The sequence below is a fragment of the Bicyclus anynana genome, chromosome 5, assembly GCF_947172395.1.
Source record: "Bicyclus anynana chromosome 5, ilBicAnyn1.1, whole genome shotgun sequence".
In the NCBI taxonomy this organism is placed as follows: Eukaryota; Metazoa; Arthropoda; class Insecta; order Lepidoptera; family Nymphalidae; genus Bicyclus; species Bicyclus anynana.
Genome location: NC_069087.1, coordinates 1,827,760 through 1,838,891, shown reverse-complemented (window position 1 = coordinate 1,838,891; position 11,132 = coordinate 1,827,760). Strand labels below are relative to the sequence as shown.

Sequence of the window (11,132 nt, the reverse complement as noted above, 5' to 3'; positions counted from 1 at the left end):
GACTCAATCATTAATATGTCATTAAAAAAAGAACTTTATTAACGATAACATTGAAGTTAGAATACAGTAACAATAACAAATAGTAGTAAACAATTTTTTAGGTTAAAAGTTTCACATTTTCGTAATTCGCAATATTTATGATGAATTAAAATACTTAAAATATATAAATTATCATACGCAAAGTACCAGGGAGTTTATTATTTATCAGAATGCCAGTACCTTGTGCTACTGGATGTGGGAGAAATGCGTCCCTAAAGGTATTGTTATTTTAAAGTTGTGTTAAAAAAAATCTACTCAAACTTATTCTAATAAATAATTATGTTATTACGTTCTAGCGTCCCAAAACAGGTGATGCGTTATGCAAAGAATGTTTTTTCTGGGCGTTCGAAACCGAGATTCACTTTACTATCACAAGAGGTGAACTATTTAACCGCGGTGACTCCGTGGCGGTGGCCGCGTCCGGCGGCAAAGACTCCACGGTGCTGGCACATGTCCTTAAAACTTTGAACGAGAGATACAACTATGGCTTAAATCTCATTCTTTTGTCTATTGATGAAGGTATTATTGATATTTATTTCTTTTAAAGTAAAGTACCTAATACAGAGTCGTGTCATCTGCATATGGTTCACCTTAGGTCAAGTGCAAAACTATTGCCTACAACAGGATAACCAGTTATCCTATCCTAAGATCCTAGAATATGCCACATCTGTCATCCTGAGTCATACCCACTGTGTACTGTAATTATCATTAACATACTTATATTCAGCTTACTGTTAAGCACGAGTTTCCTCTCAGAATGAGAGGGGATGCTAATCATCACCGCTATTCAAGAATCAAGAAAATTCTCAAGTATGCAGGTTCTCCTCACAATATTATTTCCTTCATGTTTGAGACATGTGATATTTAATTTCTTACAATGCACAATATGAAAAGTTGGAGATGCATGCGCCCTGACTGGATTTGAACTTACACCCTAATAATATAATAATAGTAGATGCTATTGGAATAACATTCTTTTTAAAAAACATTTCTTGTGAAAATTTCTTTTAATTTACATATTGTACAATCAACAAAACTATATATAATAATATTGTGAGTATAAAGACACAGATTTGTCAGATTTTCAGAGTTTATTTATTTTATGAAGTAAGTAATGTTATTCTTCTTCTACAGGTATCACTGGTTATCGTGATGACAGTCTTGAAACAGTTATGCAGAACAGTGCGGACTATGTGATGCCACTCAAAATTTTATCATACAAAGATTTGTATGGATGGACTATGGATGAAATTGTTGCTCAAATTGGAAGGAAGAACAACTGCACCTTCTGTGGTGTGTTTCGGAGGCAGGCGTTAGATAGAGGCGCTGCTTTACTGAATGTTAAATGTATAGCAACTGGCCATAATGCTGATGATATTGCCGAGACTGTGCTAATGAATGTATTGAGAGGAGATATTGCAAGATTGAAGAGATGCACTGCTATATCAACTGTAAGGTTTGAAGTTTTGCGAATTATTGCTATTGTGTAAAGGCATTTGCAAATTCCAAAGTAATTTGTTAATACATAGTTCAATCAGCATGTCATCATGTATAATACAGGACACAACTTTGAAAATTATACCTTTCAAATTCCTTTATTAAAAATTCCCTTCCTATTTTTTAAGACATAATTTTATTATTCTTTGTTTATGTCCACATTTCTGCTTGATAAAACCAGAAGTTTTTAGAATACAGTATTACTGTTTTTAACATAAATAATTGCAAAATAGACAGAAATCATACCCACATCTCTTTGACAATAACTTTTGATTTTTTTCAGGGAAGTGAAGGCACCATACCTAGAGTGAAACCATTGAAGTATTCCTATGAGAAAGAAATAGTAATGTACGCTCATTACAAGAAGCTTGTCTACTTTTCCACTGAATGTGTATTTGCTCCAAATGCATACAGGGGTCATGCACGAGCTCTGCTTAAAGATTTGGAGAAAATTAGACCTACTTGCATTATGGATATTATATACTCAGGTAAAAAATTTGTTATAACTTGACAACTTCGTTCGTAACACTCCCGATGTCCGATGTAGCGCGGGGCGTGTAGCGATGAATGAAAAACCCACGTCACTTCCCCGCACGCACGATTTCACACCTGCGCAATCTTTTCGCCTGTTCGCATTTCATGGGAGTGTTATCGACAAACTTGCCAGACTAACAATCTTTGCACTTTTTGTCATTTTATTTACGATTACGATTAGGATTTTATTATTGTAATCTAATTTAATCTAGGTCTAAAATAATAACTAGATGAAATTTGTTGCCTATTTATGAATTGGATTGTGTAAATTGATATTTATACAACTGAAGAAATAGACAGTGAATTTGTAAAGTAATTACTGAAAATTGCATTGCTTTAATGATTTTAGTTTATGAGTTAGATATCATAACACAAATACAGTTGGACTATAACTTTAATATTGCTCGTCTGTAAAATGTTGTTGGTTAATGAAATTCGTTTTGACGATCTTCTATGTTTATGTAATCTTTTATATCATGCAGGTGAAACAATGTCTGTCAAAGAAGAAGTGACACTGCCAACACAAAGGACATGCTCCAGGTGTAACTTTGTATCTTCACAAGAAGTATGCAAAGCTTGTGTACTCTTAGAAGGTTTGAATAAAGGCCTCCCAAAACTCGGTATTGGCAAAAGTTCCAAAGCCAAGAGAATGCTAGAAGAATATAATGCTAAACAGAATGACAGTTTACAAGAAGCTATAAGCGAAATAAATGACGAGTTCAAGAAAAACAATTGCATATCTAAAGGCAAAGTATGCAAGTCGAATTGTAAAAGTAAGGAAAATAAACACAGTACAACAGATTTAAATACAGTAGATGCAAACACAAACAGCTGTGAACAAGTACATAGCAATGAAGTGACAGATGACAATAAAGAAACAAAATGTTGCAACAAAAAACAGTATTGTACTAATAAAAAAACAAATGAAACAAATGAATCAAATTCAAAAGCTGAAAAGCTTTTAGCTGAATACGGAATACCGGAATCTAGTGATAAACCTAATTCAATTGAAGAAACAAATTCATCACAAGACAAAGTGTGTGAGATTGATGTTAGTAATTCAGTTGATAATGAAGAATTTGATGTAGATCTTCACACAAATGATGAAGTTATATTAAAAGAGGAAGATAACACATGCGCTGGGGCATGTGGAAAAGTAGATTCCTTGCACATAGGTTTTTGACAGTGAATATTTTAAATATCACATATGAATCTTTTATTTTTAATTAAATAACAGATTAAATTATTGTAATTATTCTAGTAAATATGTTTATAAATTAGAATTTACCTTCTTTCTTTTTCTCATTTTACATACCTAATTACAAATCATTTATTTCACATCATAATGATCAACATTGTGTGTGATATTGTTTATAAATTGTATTATGTATTAAAATATTTTAATCAAGCTAATCTTGTATGTGTGTCAATCTAAAATGTATATAAATAAAAATATTTCCTTACAAATTCAAACAAAAAAATAATAAATAATAAAGTTATAATCTGCCATTTTATAGCGGTTTAATAAACTCCTAATAATTGGAATCAAATGTTTTTGAACCGTTACATGATCCAATTTAGCCAGGTTAATGGCAGCTGAATGCTAATATATTAGCAAAAATAGGGAAAAAATTAAATAATACTTAGATTAGTTTACTAAAATAGTATTTATTTCATCTAAACTTTTGCTTATGCATCAATCATAGCCTTCACATCTCTCTGATAAAAACTAACATTTAACTATGTACAAGAACAAGTATCTAACATAACAATTAAGACTGTACATGACATAATATTTGATATTTCTGTACTGTTTATAATTATACAAATTGTACACAAACTATGTATTTTTATACAATGTAAATTATAATTCTGTCTAACATTGCTTAGCATTCAATACCACAAATACTGAATAAGTATGTAATTTTTTTTTTCCAGTGAGAATACTTATTTGTTTCTGTATATAAATTATGACCAAACAACTGCTCAACATTCATAAAATTTAATCTAAATCTATCTCATATACTTAAAACAAATTAGTTTATTTGTCGCTCCTGTAAAGTAGCTAAATTAAACATTCGCGGTTTTGCTAACTATAATCGAAAGTAAGAGATAGGTATCTAAAATACAATTAATGTAATGTTTGAAAACCAATATCTAAACTGAAAGTTAATAAAATTAAACTAATTTATTAAGTCTGTCTCTTTATATATATTAATGTTATAAAGAAGTAAAGTTTGTGGTATTGTAGGGGGTAATCTCTGCATCTACAGATTTTGAAAATTCTATTACCATTAGAAAGTCACGTTATTTGCGAGTGTCTTATGCTATATTTTAACCCCACATTCGTGAACCACGCAGGTGAAACTGCGGGGCCTCGGGAATAAACATAATCTTTATTTATTTTAAGTGGACTTGTTTACGTCACACACTTGAATAGCAACCAAGATAGTGAAATTTTAGTTAAGTTGGAAAAATGTTTTTCCAATTTATTTTAGAATGTTGGCAAATTGTAGTAATATTATATCAGTTTTATCTGTCTATTCTTAGCCTGCATCAATTACAGAGTTTTGTCAATATGAGTAAAGGCGAAGTTACACAAGGAGTTTTTCGATTACCAGCGACCTATGATTATGGCTATAAAATTTTTTCCTGTAAAGAACTCTCCTCGTGTAACTTAGCCGTAAAATGAATAAATTACTTATTAAAACTTAGACACACAGACTACATACGTCACAAAATAATTTACTTATAAAAATCAACCAATCAACAAAAACGAAGCACCAAAGCGACTAGAAACTATTCCTTTGTACTGTATAGAGTTTAGTATTTTCATCAGTATTTTACTTCATACATTATTTATACATTGTAATAAAACAACAATAACCATTATAATTCACATAAATTGAGAATAAACATAAAAACCAACTTTCATCAACAAAACTGCTACACGATTTCCGTGCGTTTTTCACATTAGCTAAATGGCTTACCATGTGTACCTATACAGTATGACATGGAAATTAATTAGGAAGGTCTTGTAAAATGTAACCAGTTTTATGAGACTTTTAAATACTAAATTCACATATTTAATATTTTGAAATCAGATTAAATGATTTTTGTTATAAATTTTCCTGTAAATTATATTAAAATGTTTGCTCCTTCTGGGTATGACAGGGTATTTACAACATACTGTGTATAGTGCAAGTTACACAAGGAGTTTCTTGAATGCAACAAACAGATTTTTTTGTAAGAAAATTTCTTATTACAATAGTGTCACTACGGTTTTTGTAGGCAACAATCTTTTCCCCATAATGTCACTATGATACTCTTAGTGTAACTTAGCAAAAGGTATTGTTTCTTTGAATTTACGAGAGAAAAATGTGTTGACACGATCAAAATCGCAGGCGTCCCATATGGTCTAAGATCCGGCATAAGGAATCTACACCCTCATCATGTTATTTATTTGGGATAAGAAATAAATGATAGAAAATATGCACAATGACACATTACATATAGGTTGCCTAGTTAAATTGCGGCCAAACACACTTTTCATATTAAATCTAGGTAACCATGAACAACTTAATACAACAACTAACTACAGTAAAATTAACCTTTTATTTGACATACTTATTAAACGACTAAATAACTGATGAGGGTATTTGTATAATATTAATTAACTGTTTATATCTGGCAACCCCACAGTTGCAATGTGAAAACAGGCAACCTTTACGTTTTCAGTTCTGTTGGGTATATTCTTTTAACTAGTGTACAATTTAATTTTTATTAATTAAGCCAGAAGGAGGAGCTGTGATAGCCCAGTGGTTATGCTCCGATTCCGGAGGGTGTGGGTTCGAATCCAGTCAGGGGCATGCACCTCCAACTTTTTCAGTTGTGTGCATTTTAAGAAATTAAATATCACGTGTGGAAAAACATCGTGAGGAAACATGCGTACCAGAGAATTTTCATAATTCTCTGCGAGTGAAGTCTGCCAATCCGCATTAGGCCAATGTGGTGGACTATTGCCCTAAACCCTCTCATTCTGAGAGGAGACTCGAGCTCAGCAGTGAGCTGAATATGGGTTGATAATGATGAAAAGAAATTAATCATTTAATACTCACCGGGAGCAATTACACTATGCAACCTATTTGCATTGTGTCAATGTGAATATTTTCTATCATTTATTTCTTATCCCAAATAAGTAACAGACGAGGGTATATATTCCTTATGCTGGATCTTGTACTATAGGGAATAAATGTTAATGCGATCAAAGTCGCGGGCGTCCGATAGTCGTATACTTAAATGTGATATGCAGTTGAGCGGCAAACTATGTGATGAAGGCGGGTGCTCTAGATTCTATCCTCTCCCTGCAGATGGGACACTTGTCTTTGATGTTCTCCGAGCAGTCTTCACAGAGGCACACATGGCCGCAAGGGAGGAGGATTATCTGGAACACGCGAAAATAACATACTTAAATACCCTTCTAGTTATTATTACTTACTAATAACACTACTAAATTTTTGTAGTATATATACTTTTAGAAGACAATTTGTCTTTAGATGTTGTAATGAGTTGATAGCTATCTAAGGCGGCTATAGTTGCTGCAAATTTTGTTTATGTATCCTTGAATTAAAAGAAAATTGAATGCGAAAAGTGTTAGTACGTCGAGACGCTTGGACGTTGAGACGACGAGCTAAAGAAGTTTTACTTTATTTGTTTGGTCTAGAGCACACTCGTTTTTTTAAGTTGCTTGGAAAATTACAAAATAGAAAAATAATTGTCTATGGCTCACTTCCATTTAATTGTCGGTACATGCTGCCTCGTTCTTCTTGTCCCTGGTGTTAACGCGGCCCCTTCTACGACGGCTATTGCTGCTTTTTTATAAGTTGGGTAAATTAAAAAAAAATGTTTATGCCTCACCTCCATGGAGGTGTCGGTGCACACTACATCATTCTTCTTGTCCCTTGTGTTGGCGCGGCGCTTTAAGTGTTGGCAACAGCTGCCTCTTTATAAATTGCTCTGGTAAATAAAAAAACAAAAAATAATGATCTATGGCTCACTTCCTTGGGGTTCTCGGTGCACACTACACACAGCTGCACCTCGCTGAGGTTCTTGTCCCTGGTGTTGGCGCGGCGCTCCCGGCGGCCGGCCGCCAGCTGCTTCTTCATGAGCTGCTCGGCCTCGCGCCGCCGCCGCTTCTTCATGTACTTGTACAGGACGCGCGCGGACGCTAGAGCTGCCACCGTGCCGAACACTACTATTAGGACTCTGCAACCAAGAAGAAACATTCACCATTATCAACCCATATTCGGCTCACTGCTGAGCTCGAGTCTCCTCTCAGAATGAGAGGTGTTAGGCCAATAGTCCACCACGCTGGCCCAATGCGGATTGGCAGACTTCATACACGCAGATAATTAAGAAAATTCTCTGGTGTGTAGGTTTCCTCACGATGTTTTTCCTTCACCGTTTGAGACACGTGATATTTAATTTCTTAAAATGCACACAACTGAAAAGTTGGAGGTGCATGCCCCGGACCTACGCCCTCCGGAATCGGAGGCAGAGGTTAAAGGAGGAAACATTAGGGGATAACATAATTTAGACACACACAAAGAGCCATGATAGCCCAGTGAATATAAGTTAGCTCTTAACTACAAACTCATCTGATGGTAAGCGATGATGCAGTCTAAGATTCTAAGATGGAAGCAGGCTAACTTGTTAGCAGGAAGATGAAAATTCGGAAGGTGTAAGGTTAAATCCGGTCCGGGGCATGCACCTCCAACTTTTTATTTATGTGTATTTTAAGAAATTGAATATCACGTGTCTCTAATGGTGAAGAAAAAAAAACATTGGGAGGAAACCTGAGAATTTACTTAGTTCTCTGTGTGTGAAGGCTGCCAATCTGCATTTGGCTAACGTGGTGGACTAAAGCCTAACAACCCCTCTCATACTGAGAGGAGAATATGGATTGTTGATGATGATGTACTTAATTTTCTCCTAATGGAATTTGATTGGATGCACCATAGTTCATCAAGACATCAGAAACACTTGCAGACCTACTAACATAGTATAGGATAGTGGATGTACAGAACCCAAAACAACATACTTAGCGTTAGCAGACATTAGATTGGGGTATGGTCCAGAGACTGATCTCTGATAGACAGAGGGAAGAGAAAGAAAACATGGAATTTGATTAGAAAACATTGTACAAACCTCAAGAAATCCCTGGAACTGGCAAGCCTCTTAAGCAAACTGGACTTGGTGGCTGTGGTCAAGTACAATGGCAACCCGTCTCGCGGTGGCTGTATCTTTAAGCCAGAACTGCTCCGGCTCAACTCTCCTATGGCTGTGATGTAGGAGCCATCTCGTAGCATCTCCTCCATAGTCTGCAGGCCCCGCTGTCTGACCCCAGAGAAGAAGCCCCACACATGGTCTATCACACCCGGTGACATGGGCTCAAACTTGTCTGATATTACATCTAAATCTAAGAAGGAAAGAAAACATTACTTTAAAACAACAAAAGAACTGCGCGGGGACGCAATCTTGCGTGCGAAGAAGTGACGTGCACCAGTCTTGGGTTTTTCATTCATCCCCCGGCAATGGGAGTGTTACAAACGAAGTTGCCAAGTTATAGTATTTGTCTGATCTTTCACCATGGTAAAAAACAAAATGCTGTTACTAAATATTTTATTTTAAAAAATTTATATTTACACTTTATTTGCACACTACATAAACACACAAGAATATAGAAACATAATATACAAGTACAAGTTATCTATTTAAAAAAAAATTATGTATACTGCCATTTCAAAACATAAATAAACTAGCCTGCTTACTTATTGATTACACTCACAAATAAGGCCATATTATATTGAAATAAAAAAAAAAATAGGTAAATGAATTTTTAAAATTCATTCAGAAGATTCAGTGAAAGGGTGATCCTACAATACCACAAAGTTCCACAAACCCCTCTAAATTATTAATATAGATAACATGCATCATGCAAATTCCTTCAAAAGGTAATTTAAATAGTTTACACATACCTAACAACTCAGCAGCCAGAGCATCTACAACCTCAATGTTATATTTGCCGTTGCTGAGCACAAATGGTGTAGAGTTAAACACTTCATGTATAGTTCGCGTCTGGTCTGACCAGAACCCTGCCGACGTTCTAGCTATTACATGCTCCTTTATTGTTAATCTGTAATCAATAAAAGTATCTAACTGAAATATTGTTAAAAAGGTTGATAACTTGCAAAATAGAATTACAATACAATAATGAATAAAAAATAAAAATAGCCTTTCTTCACTGACTGCTTGAAGTATAACATTTTTTAAAATCTATGATTTAAAAACTGGTCTCTATGCCTCCACCAGTGAAGACTGAGTATCTTGCTATTAGAGCAGGTTGCCAGTGGTTTTTACTACACATTAAAAGGTTAAGCAGATAGTTAAGGTGTAATAATAAAACATACCTCTGAATAACTCCTGTAACTGACTGGTTGTAGTTGCTGGTGATGGGGTTACCCAGTGGTTTCACCAGACCTCTGATCACCACATAGGGGATTACTTGGCTCGGGTATTTGTTGATTTCCTTATTTAGTGTTGAGTCTATATCTAACACTGGTGCAGACTGAAATAAGATACATCACCTAGGTTTTAAGAAATTAAACATTATGTCAAACAGTGAAGGAAAAACATCATGAGGAAACCTGCATACCAGAGAATTTTCTTAATTCTCTGTGTGTGTGAAGTCTGCCAAACCATTGGGCCAGCGTGGTGGATTATTGGCCTAACCTATCTCATTCTGAGAGGAGAATCGAGCTCAGCAGTAAGTTGAATATGAGTTGATAATGGTGGCCATGCTAATTAGATATTAAAAGTGATGTGCATATTCAGATCAGATGTGTACATATTCCTAAGCTATACACTAAAATAGGCACAACAGGTTTTACAATTGATACATATGTGTTTTTATGTTTTTCTTTCAAGACATTCAAATTAGTAGTATAGATATAGTAGAGATTTTCAATCATAAAATGCCTAACTAGAGATATGAGCACATACAGTAATAACAAGAACATCATTCTAAATTATAAATGATAGTTTGTAATTTTCTGAGAGTCTATTGAAAAGAAATTAACCTATAATTATAATCAACGATAGTAATTTTTAATTTAAGAAATTAAATATCACGTGTCTTAAATGGTGAAGGAAAATATCGTGAGGAAATCTGTATACAAGAAAATTTTCTTAATTCTGTGTGTGTGAAGTCTGCCAATCCGAATTGGGCCAATGTGGTGGACTGTTAGCCTAACTCTTCACATTCTGAGAGGAGACTCGAGCTCAGCAGTGAGCCGAATATGGGTTGACAATGATGATGATGTTATGCGTGTCAACCGTTTAGCAATAGCAGTGTGGCTAATCAACATTTCAACAGGCAAGCTGGTATACCTTAGACTTTGTCTTACTATCACGTACAAATTATGAATTTCTCGCACGTACCTGTAGAGCATTCAATATATGTTTACATTTGCTCAGCTGTTTCACACAAAATCCCAATATCAGAGAATCTAAGCCGAGTATAACTGTTTCACCGATTATCTCCGAAAAGAAATCCATGGCGGGCAATCTCACAGTACTATCAATTTAGATTAAAGAGTGAACACTTGTTTAAACTCCTAGGTCGATTTATACCATCTTTTCTATCTGGTTATCTAATAAATTGTGTAAATAAAAATAGTTTATTTTTCTATTTGAAAAATTAAGTGTCAAACAGGAATCGGAAAAAAATGAATTCAATGTCTTGTCACTTGTCAGCTGTCATTGTCAAGTTAAAGTTTTTTTTACTATATGGCTTTTTGGCTCTAGAATCTAGTCTTTTGATGTTTGTACAACCGGATTTTTTTCTTTTGTGTCCTCATGGTTTAATGCAGGACATCAAATAAAATTACTTTTTGTTGAAGCCAAACAGTGGCTACAGTACGTACGGAATGCCATAAATGGAGTTTCATTAATCTAAAACTTTGAGGGTAGATGTATATTACTTCATATTGAGGTCCAAACCT

General features: G+C 34.5%; 2 protein-coding genes across 2 annotated transcripts; one reads left to right on the top strand and one right to left on the bottom strand.

The window, feature by feature from the left end:
- The first annotated feature begins 59 nt into the window (after window positions 1–59).
- LOC112056344 (cytoplasmic tRNA 2-thiolation protein 1) lies at window positions 60–3,353 on the top strand. The gene is made up of 5 exons (XM_024096763.2): window positions 60–257; window positions 336–558; window positions 1,174–1,490; window positions 1,820–2,024; window positions 2,553–3,353. The coding sequence occupies exons 1-5, from the start codon at window positions 210–212 to the stop codon at window positions 3,251–3,253; spliced, it is 1,494 nt and encodes a 497-aa protein (XP_023952531.2). The 5' UTR covers window positions 60–209; the 3' UTR covers window positions 3,254–3,353.
- A 365-nt stretch (window positions 3,354–3,718) lies between these two features.
- On the bottom strand, window positions 3,719–10,861 carry LOC112056342 (mitochondrial E3 ubiquitin protein ligase 1). The gene is made up of 6 exons (XM_024096760.2): window positions 10,570–10,861; window positions 9,540–9,697; window positions 9,108–9,265; window positions 8,278–8,548; window positions 7,128–7,335; window positions 3,719–6,514 (listed from the first exon to the last, which is right to left on the bottom strand). Exons 1-6 carry the CDS (start codon window positions 10,684–10,686, stop codon window positions 6,395–6,397), a joined length of 1,032 nt encoding a protein of 343 aa, XP_023952528.1. The 5' UTR covers window positions 10,687–10,861; the 3' UTR covers window positions 3,719–6,394.
- Window positions 10,862–11,132: the final 271 nt, after the last annotated feature.

Excerpts from the sequence above, each read along its gene's own strand:
- LOC112056344 (XM_024096763.2), top strand. The coding sequence starts at position 210 with ATGCCAGTACCTTGTGCTACTGGATGTGGGAGAAATGCGTCCCTAAAG. Across the intron at positions 258-335 it reads GGAGAAATGCGTCCCTAAAG|CGTCCCAAAACAGGTGATGC; the intron begins GTATTGTTATTT and ends ATTACGTTCTAG. Across the intron at positions 1,491-1,819 it reads GATGCACTGCTATATCAACT|GGAAGTGAAGGCACCATACC; the intron begins GTAAGGTTTGAA and ends GATTTTTTTCAG.
- LOC112056342 (XM_024096760.2), bottom strand. The coding sequence starts at position 10,686 with ATGGATTTCTTTTCGGAGATAATCGGTGAAACAGTTATACTCGGCTTA. Across the intron at positions 9,698-10,569 it reads ATATATTGAATGCTCTACAG|TCTGCACCAGTGTTAGATAT; the intron begins GTACGTGCGAGA and ends ATCTTATTTCAG. Across the intron at positions 9,266-9,539 it reads GTTACAGGAGTTATTCAGAG|ATTAACAATAAAGGAGCATG; the intron begins GTATGTTTTATT and ends TATTGATTACAG.